Source organism: Pteronotus mesoamericanus, unplaced genomic scaffold, assembly GCF_021234165.1.
Source record: "Pteronotus mesoamericanus isolate MK-2021 breed Mesoamerican mustached bat unplaced genomic scaffold, CSHL_Meso_final contig_50, whole genome shotgun sequence".
In the NCBI taxonomy this organism is placed as follows: Eukaryota; Metazoa; Chordata; class Mammalia; order Chiroptera; family Mormoopidae; genus Pteronotus; species Pteronotus mesoamericanus.
The window spans coordinates 32,509,379-32,529,320 of record NW_026555186.1 but is presented as its reverse complement, the minus strand read 5'-3'; the positions used below and the strand labels follow the sequence as shown (position 1 = coordinate 32,529,320).

Below are 19,942 nucleotides of genomic sequence, written 5' to 3'. Positions count from 1 at the left end.
TGGGAGAAAACTGAATATTAAGCGTTGTACAGTGCAGACAGCAACATTAACTATCCTTTAGTTCTTTGGTGTCTTTGCCCCAGGGACTTTCCCACTAACTGTTTGCCGGAGGGCTCTGTTTGCCTTCCATCTTGTTGGCTCCTTAGAACCTCTCCTATTTACTCTTCTCCTGAATCCTCCCAGAGGCCTCCCCCTCCCAACCTCTTCTCCCGGAGAGACAACCAGCAACCTCCTTAATTCTTATTTTATTAAATACAATAGAATAGTAAGTATTTATTCTCTACTTTCAAGCTGTTTCTGGGGGCTTCTGCCTTTCTGGGCCAAAAAATTAAAACAAAAGTAGAAGGGACTTATCAAGGGCGTTTCTGATAAAGGGTATTCCTCTTTAAGAGGACTTCCACCTACTTTCTAAAGTAAAACTGCACTATTTAATAATAAAACTTTATATGTTTATAGAATTTATCTCTAATCTGTGCTGTCTAGTGAGTTTTCCAGTAGCCACATGTGACTTTAGTCTTTGAAAAGTGGCTACTGCAATTGAGGAATAGTCAATTAACTAAAGTTAGTATTTAAAGAGCCATATCATGGTCAGTGAGTACTATGTTGAACACCACGGTTTTGCACTATATGCTTCAAAGTGCAGACAGATTTTTCTCCCTGTTAAACATTTATTTATTTTAATTTTTGAATTAAAATGTACACATTTTTTAATTTTAATTTTTACTTTTAGTTTAGTGTATGGATACATCCATTCTTCTATACATGGAAGCTTTTAGAAAATTAGTGGGAACAGTAAGTAGGCTATATCTAAATTAGAAGTCTCAGGAATTTTGCCTCAGGAATTTCTTAACACAGGAACTAGCTTTATCCTTTTATGGTATTAATTTTTTTAATTCTCAAAGAAATAGGACAGGATTTACGAATAGTCTGAGAACGTGGAGCCTATGAGTTTCACACGTGCTGCTGTGCTGTTGGAAGGGGTCTACATCATCTAAAGAGCCCCCATTGACAAGGCTAGAACCTCCAACAAGCTGCTGCTGACCTCCAGAATCGCCCCGCCCCTGCTGCTGTAGCTGAGGCTGCTGCTGCAGCCGGCAACTGCTTCGCTTTGGGAGCCAAGGGCAGGAAGCTTCTCTTCTTCCTCCTGCCTTTTGATCTCCTGCTAGTGTCTCCTGATGGCAGAACCTAACAGGAAACCAGCTGGCAAGAAGCCCAGGAAATGTTAATTTTCAGAATCCCAGCACCAAGTGTAGAATGGAGTAGAGAAGAGCAGGTGTGGGGCTGAGAGGTACTAGGTAAATGACCAGTGTGCCTTGCCAGAAGCAAATAATGATGAAAAGCTAAGCAGGTGTGTTTGTGCATATGTTCATGTGTGCACACGTGTATGTTTATCATTTTGTTTACATAAATGTCAGTTATACGTACTGTTTTGTGCTTTTTTTGTTTCACTTGTTTGATTTGAATAATTTTATATTGGTTTTTGAAATTTTATAGTAATAGGGTATCATTCTGTGACATGTACCATGATCTATTTCACCAACCCTCTCTTTATGGACATTTAGGTTATTTACAGCCTTTTGTAATTACAAAGAATACTTCAATATAAATTGGTGGTGGTGGTGTGTGTGAGATGTGTGACCATATTTGTAGGATAAATTCCTAGAGAAGAATTGCTATATTAGATAGTACATGTATTTGTAATTTGTGGCTGTTGTTTATAAAGCATATGGCATGTCTTACCCCTACCCTTATGATTCAATGTGTGGTTTGACATTTATATATCAGTGCTGAAAAGACTAGATCATATGAGATAAACACAGCATAATCACAAGTGAGAATTTGAAATGCAGAATATGGCAGTGGGAATGAGCCTAAAGATTTACCTGAAAGTTACAGGAGAGTATAACTTTTTGTTGGGCAAATGGTGGAAAGAAAAGAAAAGTGGATGATTAAATAGCAAAGAGCCCTAGGGCTTCACAGCTGGGATTGGAGAGAAATTGATAGATGCCACTCAAATGTATTTGAAAAAATAAAAAAATATATATTCACTTCAAAAAAAATAAACTTTTATTAACTCAAGGGGTTTTTCAGTAAAAAAAAGAATTTAAACAACCTGAAGCTTATGAAACTCAGTACAGCAGAAAATGCCTCTTGTAAAGAGCAGAATTGTTTCTAAAATGACTATTGCCAGTTAGAGGTATTTTCTGGCCATTCCTCCACCCCATCCATCATCAGTGAATCTTAGCTAAAAAAGATAAACTACAGAGGTTAATGTGATTTTAAAATGTAAGTCCTTATTTACCCTTTTTTAGAAATTATGGTTGTAATTTTGGTGCAATTTCTTTAATATGAATACACACAAATGCACACATATATATGCATACTTTTTTTAAATAGAAAAGTTTTATACTATGTATATTTTTCTCCAACCCTCCAAATCTCCAACTTGAAAAACCAATATAGCATAGCCCTTTTTCTATGTAAATATATCTTATTCTTTTTAATGATTGCACACTCTTCTATAGTCTGTGACTATCAGAATTTAGTTTATAGTCACTGTTGGTGAATGCGCTTCAGGTTATTTCTAATTTTCATTGTTTCTAGCAATACTTAATGAATATGCCTTGGTTTTCTATAGATCAGGGTTCTGTTTTCCTGACTATGATTTTATGCTTTTTCTAAACAAGCAATAGTAATTAGTTTGGGGACAAAAAATTCACTCTGGGAACATATCCCTATGTAGAATTGTCTCTTTTTTTGGAAATACCTAAAGCATTAATTGTTTATTCGTTAACCACAAAAGGATAGCTTTTGTGTTAAATTTAATATATGAAGCAAAGTTTTAGCTGCTTCTGCCACAGCTTTGCAATTCCAAGTGAGAAAGATGAACTTTACACACTATATAGGAAATAATATTATGAGGATGAAAAGATGATGTATGTGAAGCATTTTGAGTTTCTCTGAGGAATAACATGTTGTAATATTATTTCAAATACAAATGCGTCCCTTCAGACTTTCTCTGATAAAAAACCATATCAAATATAAACCATATAGGTATTTTCCTTGAGTTATTTTTGGAAGTAGCTGATGATTGACTGTGGACACAGTGTAAGTCACAGGACGGAGTTGTGGCGTAGTGGGGCTCTCAGACTGTGAGTCAAATCCTACCTCAGGCGCGATCTGGCACTGAGACCTAGTCTTGCCACTTTAACTCGCGTATAAGGCACCTCAAGTTCTCCTTATATCTGAGACTAGTACTGTGTGCTTTCACAGTCATAGTGAGTAAAGTCAGGATAAACTAAGATGAAATATAGAGACTCTACTTTGAGAAACTTGTTGTTTATATGATTAGGATGATTGAAGGGCTTAGGAATATTAGTGTGTCTGGGGCACATCTGTGAGGTTCATTATACTTTTACAAGAAGTTACCAACTAGTGAAAAAATGTTAAGAGAAAAAGTTGAAAGATGAGATACAGGTTTTTGATTACATTATAACTCTAGGAGGACATCAGAGTTATATTCGTCACAAAACTCATTAACTACTATTTATTACTTTTTCATGCACCAAAAAGATATAATATCTATTGATCAGTGGAAATTATCAGATAGAAGGTAGCATGGATAAAAAAGTTATTTGTTATTACTTAGAAGAATGAAAGGATATGGCCTACATTTATATAACATGTTCTGATTCATTATTCATATTCAGTTTTTGTAAGTTCATTTTCAGGAATTCCTAGAATTTCTCCTTATAGCTCTTTTTTAAAATGGCTACCCCATATCTTTAGAAAATTTCTCTTTGGTTTTTGAGAGGAAATTACTTGTCTACTTCAAGGTCCTCATTAGTTTATATTTTATGTTCTTAACTCTAAAAAATGCTCTTAAGTTTTTTCATTTCTTCCTTAGAGAGATGTTTTTGTTTGTTTGTTCGTTTGTTTTATACTTAGGTCCACCTTCTGAGTTCCCTTCATAAAATTTTTTAAAAAATCCTTTTGGTATAAGCAGTCGTAACATCTTCCATAGTAGCTGATAGAAAAGATTCGTCAAATTTATAGTTATAGTTGTTTACTTCCTAGTAGCGTTAGGGGCCTATGGGCATGATTTGTTGATTGAGATGTTGTTAAATAATTTTTAGCTATTTAAACAAAAAAATCTAAGGCATACAAAGTCTGTACAGAAAGTATCCAGCCATGTACTATGAAAAATAAAGACATTTATTGAAGAAGAGAGATACAAGAAACATTGTACATAGGACAACAATACCTCAGTCCCCTTCAAAGTAGGCACCTTGGGACCTCACACAGTTCTCCCAGTCGCCATCAGTTGCCCCTTCATATTTTCCTGAATCTCAGCAATGTTCTGAAATGTCTTCCCTTTCAAAGGTGATTTTAGTTTTGGGAAAAGCCAGAAGTCACAGGACACCAAATCTGGGCTGTAGGGAGGCTGAGTCATCTGGGTAATTTGATGTTTTGCCAAAAAACTGTACCAGACGTGATGCATGAGTGGACACATTGTTGTGATGAAGTTGCCAATCATCAGTTCCCCATAGCTGTGGCCTTCTGAATCAACCGAATAGTTTCCGCACAAGAATGTTCAAGCTTAACACAAAATTTGATGCAGATTTGTTGCTATACTTGCTCAGTCATTTTTAATGTGACAGCCACACAGTATATATGCTCACTCAATGCGTCTAGCGCCCCCACTACTGGTACGGTGATGTCATTCCAGTCTACTCTCCTTGGTTGCCAGGTTACGTTGATGTTGCACAAACCATTCTCATTATATTAACAGTGATTGGACTTTTTCTGAACAGACCTCATATACGTAAAATTGTGTTTGAGGCGGGATCAATTTCATTAAAATTATAAATCACTTCTTACTCTTTTTCTGGTCTTTATCCTCCCTTCATTGCTTTGTTTTCTTCCATAGCATTTGTCCCTTCTAATATAAACGCCTTCTCTTTGTTTAGGGGTTTCTTTGTTTATGGTCTGTCTTCCCCACTAAAGTGAAATCTCTCTTTACTGCTATCCAGTGCTTAGAAAAGCCACTGTATAAATATCCATCCAGTTCTTTTTCAATTTCTCGATTTTTAAAGAGTATTTTTAAAGAGTATTTGGAACTTTTAATTTTGGGGAATATTGACTTAGTTTAAAAATTTTATTATAGTGGACTCCCACTCATCTGAAGTGTAAACAAATGGAAAGTTAATACAATCTTTTTAAAACTCTTATTTTATGGAAGACATATGCCTTCTCACTCCCACCCCCTCAAATCCAGAATTCATTAAAAATTCAATCCTTAGGGCATAATTTAGAGTCTGTATATATTAAGACCAATCTCTTGCAAATTTCTGGGTTACTGGTGATAACTGATTTTCATGGTTAATAACTTGGATTTTGATGCTGAAATACCTTAAGAGCCAGAAATACCTTCTGAAATTCTGGTGCAGAGGGAAGCAATTTAGGAAGATAATGGTGGCATCTTCTCTCATAGACTATTCAGCCAACAAATTACTATGTAAAATGAGTACTTGTAAAACTTGAATAAAAAAATATGAAAGTGACTAAAATCTTACGTATTATCTTAATATTTTAAATTGCAAAATAGTGCTTTGTAATAGGTATGGGGAAAGTGTTATTAGAAAAATATTTAATATTTCTTTTATTCATTTTAGATAAGATGGGAAAAGAACATCACATTGGGGGAACCACCAGGATTCTTACATTCTTGGTGGTGGTAAGTATCTTTTTTTTTTTATTTTACCAGATTGATGATATACTTTAGTAGGCCTGCACTATAGCCATTTATCATTTTTGTGCTTCTCTTTTATTCTTTTTCATTTTCTACAATTATTTTCTGAAAGGTAGCACTAAAAAAAAAAATTAAAACCAGCATTAGTGTTACTTAATTTAAAGATATTATTGAATCAAGCTGGAATTGGGACCAGTATGTGGAATCTCTAACTGTAAGTACGATTCTGTATTAGTCACTTGAGCTGTCATAATAAAATACCATAGACTGGATGGCTTAAACAGCTGAAATTTATTTTCTCACAATTCTGGAGGCTTGCAGTCTAAGATCAAGCTGTCACTGTGATCTATTTCTGGTGAGAACTCTTTGTGGCTTGTACATGGCTACCTTCTTATGTATTCATATGTGGTAGAGAGAGGGGTGAAATGGCATGTGGGTGCTGGCTATCTAGCATCTCTTTTTATAAGGCCCCTAATGCCATCATGACCTTATTTAAACCTGAAGATACTGAAGATGGGAGTGATGATCGTGAATTTTTAGGAGAGTGAAGAATGATAAAAAATTAAATAATTCAGTGTAGATTCAGAGATATAACTGACTAGGAACACACGAAAAGATTGTAAGGCAGTATTGAAGGCCCAGTTGATACCAGAACTTAGGAATTTCATTGTGGCATCTGTATGCCTAGATACGTGACTTTTCTGCAGCAGCAATTGGTAGTTCAGGTGTTTGCATGAACAAACTAGGCTTTTTTGTTTGTTTATTTGTTTTGCATTTCTTCAATATAAGCATTTCCTGTTCAGTACCTCATATGCTCATCTTTCAGCATCTTACTTAAAAGAGGAAACTAAAGCTCTCTTCTAGTACTCTGCACGTGGTTTCCTTGGTACGTTACTAAATGCCATCATCTTTTTAATCTCTCTCTTGAAAACACGCCTTACTAGAAGTTCTGTGGTGAGTGGAACTGCACTTGGTCAGTTGTGGTTGTGGGTTTCCCTTGTTTGTCACACATATCTATGGCAGGAACAGGTGCAGCCTTTTGGTTAAAATTGTTCCTGTATTTGGAACAACGGTTCATTGCAGCTAAGCACTATCATTGGGCTGCTTTCCTGGGATATATGACCAACTTCTTGTAATGTATAATATTATAGAAGTCAGTTTTTCATTTTATATAGTACATATTTGTAATATCTAGATCTAAACTGTAAATACTTAACTGCTTGTTGAATGTCATTGAGTCTCCTCACCTGTTGACACCCTTGCCTTTTGTATGTTTCTAATTAGGTCTGCAGAATGCAAAAAAAAAAAAAAAAAACCGTTTCAGAAATCTGTCCCTATTGGATTAGTGGGCTAACAAAGTGAAGATTTTTAAGTTTTCCGTTATAGGATTAATTCTGTTTTTTGCACCTATTTTCCTTTTACTCCCTTTCTCATGAATTTAACTTATTCTCATATGGCAGATGGTTGATAATAACTCACTGAATACTTAGGCTTTTTGCTTCTGTCAGACTTTAGCTTTTTTGGTCTTAGTTATCAGAAGGTGCAGCTCTTAAATACAATTAATAGTATCATAACTGAGATATGTACTGGTTATATAGCAGTACAGGAGGAAAACTTGTGTCAGCTTGGGAAAATTAGAAAAGCCTGCATAGAGAAAGTGAACCTGAGTTGAGCTGACAGTTGGGTGAGGGAGACGTATTTTGGCAGAGGAATAGTTGGTATGAAGTCTTGCGAGGGATGATCGTGCACTCAAGGAATGACAGGTAACTTGAACTTGTTGAATTGTAGGTGCAGTACTATGAAGTGCTAGAATGTAAGGCCAGAGACAAAGGCAGGGGCCAGATTACAAAGTCCAGGAGTAAATCAAGGCTTTTTGAATAAAGCCCAAAGGTTTTAAACAAGATACATAACATGATTAGATTTGTGTTTTTAGACACTCACTGGATTAAAGAGGGTTGAGAACAGAGGCAGAATCTAGTTTAGATGGCAATGGTAATTGTCCAGTTGAAAGGTGATTAGGATCCCACATAGTGAACACTGAGTGGAATAGTTAGAAGTGAAAGAGGAGGTTCTCAGGTTTTAGATTTGGATGGTGGGATGAGCAGTGATGCCATTGGCTGAATGAGGGAATATAGAGAGAGCAACAGGCTTTGGAGAGAAGACCATGATTTAATTTGGACAGGCTGAATTTTGAGATTCCTACATGACATTCAGACAGAGATGCCCTATACAAAGGCAGAGCTCTGGGTCTGTTACTCTAACACAGGTCCATAATGGCTCGGGAATTATCAGCATTGAGCATACTGAAACTGCCCAGTGTAAAACGAAAGAGCAGGGCCTGGGGAAAGTTAACATTCAAGCATGAATGGATGAAGAGGATTCTCAAGGGGAAATAATTGGAGAGGAAGGAGGGTCATCAGGAGAGAATAATGTGTGGGAAACAGGAAAGGCATCCAAAGAAGAGATTAAGTTCTGCAGCAAGTATAAATAAAAAGACCCAAAGATTTTTCTGACTGGGAAGTACGGTGAACTTTGGTGGTCTTGGGGAGAACATTTTCAGTGGCACGGTGAAAGTGAAGTTTAGAAGCCTGCTGCAGTACCTTTGTCCAGTTTGAGGCTTACTGAGAGGAGTTGACATGTGAGGTGGCATGTATGGTAGATGGAGGGTTAACAATGGAACAGGAACTAATATTTTAGATTTTAAAACAATAGATTCTAGCATTGTATGTAGATTGAGGTGGAAAGAGGAGAGGTTGGAGATGTGTAGAAGAAATACACATGCACAAAAATGCAAAATAAAGTACAGGAGAGAGGAGAGGCAAAGGCCCTGGAGAGGAGGCCGGGAATTTCTGCCTTTAAAAAGGGATAGAGTATGTGTTTTTACTTTCTGGAACTGCCTTTCCTTGTTTCTGATGTGATTTCTATTATCACTATTTTTTTCTTTCTTAGTTTGCGTGAGGCCCATTTTACCTTTACCTTTACCTTCATCAGATCCCCTTTGAAAACTTCTTGTTTGTACATTTTGATAAAAGTTACCAACTCTTTAATGAATTTCAGAAATCAAAATGCCAAGAAACCTCTTTCCTCTGAAATTAATATCCTTTTCAGTTTGTATAATTTAAAAAATACACTTTTAAAAATGTCATTTTTAAAGTTTTAATGGCTTAAACTATGTTTCATTTTCACACACACACACACGCACGCACGCACGCACACACCCACCCCCCCCTTTTGAAATAATGTTGGGGCAATCCATCTATATACTGAAATTAAACATATATCACATTGCAGAGAAAATAAGCTATTATTTTGGAAATTCAGAGAAAATAAACTATTGTAATTGGAATTCAATTTCTTTCATCTGGTTGAAGGAGATCAAATCTTGTACTGTGTTAGCATTCTAATGATTATAGAATCTAATGGATAACATCAGGCATAGCTAAGAATAACCAAATACCCATATTAACATATAGCATTGCATTTGGTTAGCTGGCTCACTAGAGGCCCACAACATTTATAATTGGCAAATTGAGTCTTATTGATCATGTATAGCTTGCCTGTAACAGGTATCATGCAGCTAACTGTTTATTTGAACAGTATACATATATATGTTTATATTACAGTGTAAGAAACCAGTGAGTTTCCTATGAAATCCTTGATTTTTAATGATCGCCTATTTTTAAATGTGATCAGGACTATAATACTGTATAGTTACTAGGGCTTTTGGGGAGGGGGAAGGATAAGATGCTCTAGGGGTTTTGTTTTTGCTATTCCTTCAGGGTTTTAGTTTTTATTGTTTTGTTTCTTGCTGGCCATTTATGTACTGCTGGCATCTCTGCTGAGCCTTACAATGGCAAAAATAATGACATGTAGCAAGTATTTTAAAACAAAATATTTTTCCTTTTAAAAAAAAGTGAACTAAGTTAAACTAAGCAGCAATGTAAGACAATGTAGATGACAACTAGGTTAGAAGGAATATAATCATGGTGAAAGGGAATAAGAAATATTGGTAAGAGAGAAAGCAAGGAACAGAGGCAGTTAGGCTACAGAGAAAAGGCGAACTGTGTCTGGGAGAGCAGGAAAGGAATGTGGGATTCAGAGGAAAATTTATCAGGGAGAAGACAATGTAAAAAACTGATGGAATTTTGCCTCTGAAGTCCACTAAATGCAAAGGATTAAAAAAGGAAACTAAGGCAAACTTTACTCACTTAATAAGAGAACTTATTTTTTTCCTAGCCATACTACTTACATGAGACTTTCCTAGAATATTTTTTAGTAACTTTATACTTTTTTTAAAAATACTTTTGTATATACCATCTCTTTTTATCTACAAAAACTTATAAAATATATAACAGATATTTCTTTTTACATAAAGAAACTAAGGAACAAAACTATTTGCTTAGGGTCAAATTCAGAATTAGAATTGAAGTTTCCTGATTTGTAACCAGTGCTTGTCTCTGCGACAGGTATTATTTCTTAAACACAGAACAGAATTTAGTGGCCCACTATTATTAAGAAATTAATTATAGTTCCTTTTTGAGCATGATGAGTGGTTAATTCCAGATAGTAGATATAAATGGGACTCAGAAAAGTTGTCTCCTCTAAGTCTAGTCTATATTGAGGCATCCATGGATCACTGGCAGCTGCTGTGGTAGCAAGAGGGGATGGTTGCCATAGGATACTCAGGAAATGAGTTGGAGTGCAAGGGTCAAAGGTAGGATAACAAAGTGCTTGCTGTCTTATGGAAGATGGGTATCTACCACATTCTTATAACAGCTGATGCTGCTCGGACTGCCAGAGCTATATAAACTTGCCCATGATCAGCATAAGGCATCTTGAAATAAGAACTCTTAATACCATACTTACATGAGAGGCAAAATAATGTAAGGATTAAAAAGCTCAAGCCCAGCTCTGCCACTAACCTTGTTACCCTTAGGTAAATTGTTTAGCCTTGCTAAGCCTCAGTTCCCTCATCTATAAAATGGGAATAATAATAGGAGGATTAAATGCTGAATATGTAATGCTCAGTATCTGATACTTGAATTTAGCACATACATATTAAATGTAAGCTATTTGGATACTTTGAAATATGATTTTATTACTAACCCAAGAGTATTGTGAGAATTTTTGACAGTGGGACAAAATTTAATGCTTGCATTTACAAAGTATTAAATAATGCTAAGGAATAAGTACATGTAAATGGAAGTTCTAAGATGATGAGCACATACGTGTATATTTCATTTAAAAACCGTCCTCAGTCTTATGAATGGATAGTTTTTCTTCATTCATTGATAATATAATTTTGGGCCAAAAAGAAATAACATCTTTAATTATTAAGACTTGGATTTATAATAACATGGCTCGCTCTTCAGAAAAAAATGTTTTCCCTAAAGATTTTTCTTCTTTTAATTTTCACTTTCAGAGAGCCCTAAATCTGACCAGTGGCAAAAAAGTTATATAATTATGTTAGCATCCCATCTACTATTCAAACATACTATCCCATCTGGTATGTTTATTTACCCTTGTACACTTCTCTGACAACCGTTTTGCTTTCTATGTTCCCTAGAGATACTGACAACTAGCTAAGTCATTATGATTCACATCCTCAGAATAGAAGGAAAACAGTTTTTGGATACGAAGTCTCAACATGGGAATCCCACATTTTCCTTTGTTTATGTGGGGAAATTTTTAATAATAAATGATTTAAGAATGAAGATTTCAATACTTTGCAAGTTTGCTTCTATTTCTTTTGGAAAATACAGATTTTTCACTTGTATTTTCTTAAAAATACAGAGACTATAAATCTAAGGCATTATTCATGATGATGCATTCACCACATTTCAAGGATAAAATTTTAGTTTCAAGTTTAATAGATGTAGGGATTAGAGAGAGGGATTGAAAAGCTTCTTAGCCACCACCATCTCAGGTTGTAGAGCAAAGAACTCGGTGTCTATTGATTACTATATCTTTGTGACATAGTTTGAAACCAGGAATTGTGATACCTCCAACTTTGTTCTTGATTCTCAAGATTGCTTTGGCCATACAGAGTCTTCTATGGTTTTATGTACATTTTAGAATTATTATTTCCTGTGGAAAATGCCAATGGAATTTTGATAGGTATTGTATTGACTCTGTGGATTGCTTTGGGTAGTTGAACATTTTAACAACTTTAATTCCTCTAATTCATGGCATGAAGTATCTTTCCATTTGTTTTTCTGTTTTTTCATCAGTGTCTCATAATTTTCAGTGTATAGACCTTTCACCTCCATGGTTAAGTTTATTCTTAGATATTTTATTCTTTTTGATGCAATTCTGCTTCATAATTTTTCTTTCTGATAATTTGTTGTTAGTATATAGAAACTAAACACATTTTTGTATATTGATTTTTATATTTTGCAACTTTACTGAATTCATTTATTATGTCTAACAATATTTTGGTGGGGGCTTTAGTAATTTGAGTCTTTTTTTTCTTAGTCTTTCTAGCTAAAGATTTGTCAAGTTTCTTGATCTTTTTAAAGAACCAACCTTTGTTTTCAATAATTTTTTTTATTGTTTTTCTTTGCTCAATGCCCTAATCTTTAGTATTTCCTTCTGCCAGCTTTGGGTTTAATTTGTTCTTTTCTATTTCCTTAAGTTTTAAAGTTATGTTGTTGATTTAAGATCATCCTTGTTTTTAAATGTAAGTATTTATAGTTTTAAATTTCCCTCTTTGCACTGCTTTTGCTGAGTCTTGTAAGTTTCAGTATGTCATGCTTTTGTTTAATTTCTAAGTATTTCTATTTCTCATTTCCCTTGTGTTTGCTTCTTTCATTCACTGACAATGTGTTGTTTACTTTCTTCAATTTTATGAAATTTTTAGTTTTTCTTCTGTTACTGATTTCTAATTTCATCCTATATGGTTAAAGAATATATTTTTTTTATGATACCTGTTTTTTAAATCTGTTGAGACTTAATTTATGCCCTAACATATGGTCTATCCTGGAAAATGTTCCATGTTCACATGAGAAGAATGTGTGTGCCATTGTTCGGTAGAGTGTTCTGTATGTATCTATTAGAATTAGTTGATTCATTGTGCTGTTTTTGCCCTCTATTTCCTTTCTTATCTTCTATCTGGTTGTTTTATCAAGTAATGAGAATGAAGTATTGATGTTTGTAACTATTATTATAAAGCTGTGTATTTTTCCCTTGGGTAAATGTCTTGAAAGGATATATTTCTTTACCATTATTCAAAGAGATAATGTTTAGGTAATATAAGATTGTTAGACATGTCATATATAAAGTTATCTTATTTTACCAACTTGTTTTATTATCCCTCATCATGATCTTGTAAACTTTTCACTTCCCATTAAATCCATAAAGGGGAAACTTAGAAGTAGTAGACCAATGTTATTATTCAAAGATAAGTATTTAATTAAATTATAGTTGTATAAATAATTACATTTATTTAATAATGTTTAGAGCATACTCCAAAAATAAATTATTCTTCTTCTAGTCATTTTTGTAAGACAACCTTTTAAAAGTAATATTAGAATAATTTTGAAAAGAGATCATATGATATTTGCTAGGAAATTAAGAAACAGAAAAAGATTAGTTGTCATAATATCGCATATAATATTGTATGTTTAAACTAAATATACTTTATAAAGACTAGCATTATAAAATCTTGATTTTAAGAGCTTTGAAATGCCTTAAGAACATGAAAGGAGACATAATTGCAACATACTGTAGTTTATAACATAACCTGATCCTAGTCAAAAACATATTTTTGTATGTCTATAATTCTTATACTTTTTATTTCAAAAAGGGAATGGGGAGGCCAAGTACTACTTTTAACAACTTTCTCCTAAAAATAATTGAAATTTACTTAAATTAGTTTGGCTTTTATTATTTTCTTTGTGTTCCTTGTTTATATTAAAAATTTTAAAGGCAATAAATGTCAATATCCAATCTTTCATATTTTTCACTTCTGAAGGTAATATTATTTTACTGACTTAATTGTGTTATAAGGCCTACAGACTGTGTGTTCTCCCAGCTGAGGAGAGCGAAAAGCAGACTAAATGAGAAGCAAGAACCAGACTAAATGAAACTTCAAGGGTCAAAACAACCAGGTTTAATTTACCAAGTTTTACTAGACCATTATTGAGGTTGCCCTTAGCACAATGACTTGCCTTCACAATATGTATGCATTTTAAGCTTTTATGCAAACTAATTATAGTGTTGATGATATTGTTAATAATATGTTTACTGTGAGTCAGACCCTGTGCTTGTTATATATCTTAATTTTCTAAACAATCTCATTTCATAGAGAAGGAAATTGTGTTCTGATCTGTTCAGGCAACTTGAACTAGTAATTAGTAGGGCTGGCTTATCACCAGTAGTACTTTTAGACATTTGATTTCTTGATTTTTGAAACTCTTACTCATGCTCATAATTAATTTTATAGATGGAAGGATGATCAGGGCCACATGTTTTATAAGCAGTGTAATTATTTTTTTCCAAAACAGTTTCATCTAGCTTTTTCCCGTTTTTCTTGGATAGAAGAAAAAAAATAGCATGGATTTTTTTAATTTCCAGAATTACTAACCTATTTTGGTAATTGCCAAGGAAAATAAAAGGAAATTTTAAGAAAACATTTGTTTGACAAATGTGAGTTGTTTTTATTTTTATTTTTCTTCCACAAAGCAACTAACTTTACTAGTTTCCTAGGGCTGCCATGACAAACTGTCACAAACTGGACAGCGTGGGGAGAACTTTGGGGGGTGGAAGGTAGAGGTTCAGGGGAGGTTGAAAATAACAGAAATGTATCCTGTCACAGTTCTGAGGCCAGAAGCCTGAAATCAAGATGTCAGCAGTGTTGGTTCCTTCTGGGGACCCAAGGAAAGGATATGTTCCATGCAGGCTCCCAGCTCCTGATTATTGCCAGCAGTATCTGGCACTCCTTGGCTTGTGGCAGCATCCTTCCAATCCCTGCCTCCACCATTGTGGTTTAATGGTGAGGCTATTGGCTTGTGAGTTGGACAACAAAATTATCTTGAAAAAATTAATGAACCACTTTATTCTTTAATGGTTAAATTAGGTTATTTTTTTTACTGTGTTTATTCTTCATGGGAAAGTTGTGAAAATTATTATAATTATTTCGATCTCATGTCTGTCATGTAAACAGACAAGAGTGACAGTTTTAAATTTGTTGAAAAATCATATTAGCATTTCTGAGTGATGGCTACATCATACCGTATTATTGCATGAAGAGCCTTGCCTGAAACTAAGTCTTTCAAAGAAATATTTGTCCTGAAGAAAACATATTTTATATAAAAAATAATGTCTTCCATTTTTAGAATTGTTATCTCTCATTTGGCATTATATGATTTTTCTTAATATTGCCATAATTACTTTTTTAGTGTATTTTGGGATCTCTACTGTGCAGCTCCAGAAAGAAGGGAAACATGTGAACATTCAAGTGAAGCAAAAGCCTTCCATGATTATGTAAGTTAATATATAATCTTACTGTTATATTGTCCATTTTCTTTTCAACCACTGCTCTTGAAAAATGCATTAGAGCATCTATTCTTTTCCTTTGGTGCTTAAGAAATTATTCTTTTTTTCTTGAAAAATAGGCTCATAACTTTAAAATTAAATTGCAAATGGGTGTTTGAGTCTTGTTGAGGATGCTTAAGGTAAGAGAGTAGTCTGAAGTCCAAGCTATTAAATGTATTTCTTATCTTTAATCCTAACTGATTTGTGAAGTTTTAGATTTATAATAATTAAGTAGTAATTATTTATTTTATGAAGAGTCCTGATAAGAGTTATGCAAATGATATTACACATAAGAAATATTATATTTTTCTCTTTTTGCTAATTTTGGTTACATATCATAAGTGTTTTGAGGTTCCTTAAGAACATGAAAGTAACAACAATTTCAGTCATAAGGCTAAATATCCCCTTCACTGAATTCAGTTCCACAAGTAAAGTTTATTGTGAATTAAAGGAAATACAAGATTCTGTGCAAAAATTAAAATGTGATTTAAAAAAATTCTTGAAGAAGGGCAGTGGACTATCCTTGGCTTGATGATGTATATTAAAATTTATTAGAAAAACCACAAATGCAATTTTAGGGAGTTGATAGTATCAGGGATAAGAATTGTTTAAAAAAAGTGAGGAAACAAGGAAAATTTTCTTTAGGGAAATAGGGAAAAATTGCATTTAAAATTGAGGAGACAGTATCATGAAGGGGCTCGGAAAACATTGTGTTTGCAGAACTGACCATAAAAGAAGAACAGATTGAGTTTGGGACTGAGGAAATCCAGTTCCCTAGGTTTGGTGGACGTAAAGTTGAGGCTGCAGCCTGAGGAAGTATTTGATAGTAAGTACCTGAAATTTAACCAGAGGGATACTTATTTAGTTGGTAGAACAGAGGCATCAATCTCTATAAATTGTTTTATAGACAATTTTAAGACAAAAAGCCTTAAAAACCAGAACCAGGGTTCAAAAGGGAAAAAGACTGTTCTTCCAAAGGAAATACTTCAGCCTTAGACTGGAGGGTAGAAATAGCCAAAAGAATTATAGCCCCTAAAGTAGCACAAGGAAAAGTATGCAGATTTAAGAGAAGCAAATATCTTTGGGATCTGGCAGGGACTATGTAATACTTGAAACATTTGCTAAACTATTTAAGTGTGACTGCTCGTGATTACCTCATCAGATATAGACTGTATTCATAAGAACTTGCTATGTCCTAAACAATAGCTCTCAAAGACAAGATGAGTGAAATGGATGCTGCTACATACAAAGAAAAGTAGAAAAAGGCAGATCAGGCAGGGCCCAGGACACAGTATTTATCTGAATGATCTCATTTTCCTGTTTCACTCTTAGCTGATGGCAAAAAATAAAGCAGAGAGGTAACCATGAGGAATATAAGGAAACTGGCTAGTGCAGAATACTCTCAGCTCCCTCTTATACCCAGAAAGACATGCCTAGATTTGATCTGCCAGTCATGGGAGATGTTTTTAAAATACCCACTAATTTCGACAACTAGATGGCATTAGATACCCGCCAGTGTTCTATTCTAAAGGACATGTAGTATTTGTTGGTGTACATTTTAAGAAATTAACTTTATCAGTACTCTTTCAAACTCCATTGCTTGGAAAGATGCATGCTCTTGCTGACCATGGAAATCTTACAGGGAACAGAGAATGAATTTAGCATTTCTTTCATTACTGTTGTCATAGCCGTTATCATCATCATTATCATAATTATTTTGGATTCATAAGGCCTTTTCAATACTTCAGAGAATATTCATATTTATTTGCTTTAGAAATCCACTTCAATATTTCAAGGTTTTTGGAATGAGCATAGACCACAGAAGTAGGAGTAAAAGTAGAGTAGATTTTAAAGGATGAACAACCTCTTACTGTGTAATTTGGTCCTAAGGAAGTGTAGTTGTGAAAAAGGTCACTATTTTGTTCTTTAATTTATTATGAATATTAACACGTGTTCTATCTGATGTTTCATAATTATATCTTAAATATTAGTTTTAAGAGATTTAATTTATTCTTAGATAACATTATATTATACCTTTAAGCCGATTTATTTTTAGTTGTACTATATCTCCACATTTTTTTTAAATGGAGGTTTGTGAAAAGATAAAGTTGGACTTGTGTAATTTTTTATTACAATTGGATATTTAGAAATACATTTGTCTTCCATAGCACATTTTATGGTAATTTTCATAAGTTGGATTTCCTGAATCCTTAATAGTCAATTTCTGAAAATTATCAACATAAATCATGTTTAATATGTAGACATAGAAGTGTGAAGACTCAAGGCAGAATATGGGAAATAGGAACACAATACGATTTTGGTAAAATTCTAGAATGTTATATTCCTGTATGAGAATCCATTGGGAACCATTTCTGTAATAGTAATTATTGTGTATACTGACTGAATTTCAAGGTAGTTCTTAAGGAAGTCTACTGAAAAATGCTTTTTCATTATTTGCATCTTTAAACTAAAAAAAAAAATACTCACTTGGATGTATTAATTCTGATGTGTTTAAAAAGTAGTCTTGTTATTTTATCATCTTTGATTATAAGATTGAATGGAAATGAAAGATAAACTACTTTTTTTAAAGAAATAGTGGAGGAATGATGAGGTAAATAATGAATAATTAAACAATAGGCTAATATGTTAAAAGTGACTTTTTTGATGATGGGATTATGCATGATTTTTGTCTATCTATACAGTTTGTGTTTCCTAAACATTTATAGATAATACTAATTTTATATTTAGGAAAGTTACCTTAAAACAGGTTAAAATTTACCTTTGATTAATTCCAACCTTTCTTCTGAAATTAGAAAATAAAATACTTAGTAAAATAAAATTTAAATTAGAGGTGGTCATATGTTTTCATACCATCATGTTACATGTATAGACATACAGCATTTCTCATGAAAGACTTTTTTTTCTATGTGCACATATTAAAATATATATACCGCATAGATACAATTTTGAGCCATTCTATAATTTTAATGACCTTTTTTATTGGTAATTATTATTCCAGAAACATTTTTGGCTTATGGTTTTTAAATTTTTTTTTGGTTTGTTTTCTGAACATTGCTTCTTCAGAATGGATTTTTATCACTTTAGTATTTTATTTGCCAAGTAGTTATAGATGCAGTATTAATATCCTTTTCCTTGAAAACTCACCCTGTCGATACCTATTATGGAAAATAGAGAAAACATTTAAGATGGGTAAAACTTTGATTTTCTTGCCATTTATATTTTCAAATATGTTAACTTAAATTGTAGTTATCAGCTGTATGCAGTACTAAATGTAGAATAATAATGCATGGGGAAATCAACAGTTAACAATGTGTAAGGGTGCTCTTGTGGGTGACAAAGCTGTAAAAAACACAAGGAAATGATTACTATGCAAGTCAGGATAATGGTTGCTTAAGGGACGGGGAAGAGGCTACGATTGTGATGGGCTTCTTGAAAGAAAGGGCTTCAGACAGGGTTGGCAGAGTTCTTTTTTTCCTGACCGCCATGGTGGTTACTTTATAATAACCAAGTGTTTGCTTTGTAAAATTTCAAAATGTCATGCATTTATTTTGTGTGCTCTTCTATATTTCTTTTTTTAATTTTAAAATAATGAGATTTAATAACACAATTAAATGATTAACTTTAGAAAAAGAATATACACAGTAGTTTCTAATGTGTTGCCAGGCATTGTTGTGTTCATGCTGCAGAACTGATGGCAGAAAACCTAGGGGTGATCTCCAGACAAATCTGTTTGTTTCATCTCTGTTACTGCAAATACTGTAAAGTGTGCCTACTTGCTGATTTCTCAGAGGGGAGTAAAATCCAAAATTATTGGGGGAAGATTTAATAATTAGGAATTTACCTTATAAGTTTTTACTATAGAACAGCTATTCTGTCACATGGCTGGGAGGTATCTAGCTTGGCCCTATTATTTTTATCCTGAGTATAAACTAAGTTCATCTGAGCTGTAAAATTATTATTATCTATTAAAAGTATTATCATTAAAAAGTAAATGATCATTTCAAGTGATTAAATATAATACCTATTAACTTGATAAGTTTATTGAACTAGATTTTATTTTCTTCTCAGCAGCATATTTTTATTTCTGAAATCACAGGCAATGTTTTTATGTGGAGTCAATTCATATTTACTAGGTTTTTTTCTGCTACAGCTTAACATAGAATTGTTTTATTTAACAATTTTGATTTCATTAATTTCAAACATATCTAGGAAAAGTATCAATATATATCACCAAATTTTTAATGAAAAACATATACAAAGTCTATAATTTTAGTTCTCTGGTATGAATGGAAGATTCCTTAATGGTCCTAAAGCAACGATAGAGCCAAAATATATTATTGCCATAGAGTAATGGTAATGAAATCACATTATGACAATGAGCTCTTGGGGAGCAGAGAATTAGATTTGTTCTTCTCTAGAGTCTGCCAAATAATAGATGGTCAATAAATATTAACAGAATGCAGTAATCTGGGAAATTGGAAATGTTTCAAATCTTTGAAATATTCAGGTAAAGTGATAGCCTTGAATCATAATTGTTGATAACATGTGGCTGATTTTTGTCTTCTTGCCAAAGAGAGTATCTATAACATTCAGAAAGGATTATGTTACAGGTTTGTGGTGATGAGCTACTTTTAA

General features: G+C 33.4%; 1 protein-coding gene across 5 annotated transcripts in view; it reads left to right on the top strand.

Moving 5' to 3' along the window:
• The window catches only part of SSBP2 (single stranded DNA binding protein 2), a 236,039-nt gene that overhangs the window by 74,381 nt on the left and 141,716 nt on the right, over positions 1-19,942 (top strand). For all 5 annotated transcript variants that reach the window (XM_054578555.1, XM_054578553.1, XM_054578552.1 and 2 more), the window contains exons 3-4: positions 5,676-5,737; positions 15,151-15,235. In XM_054578555.1, coding sequence (XP_054434530.1) covers positions 5,676-5,737; positions 15,151-15,235 — 147 coding nt within the window. The remainder of the gene's footprint in view (positions 1-5,675; positions 5,738-15,150; positions 15,236-19,942) is intronic.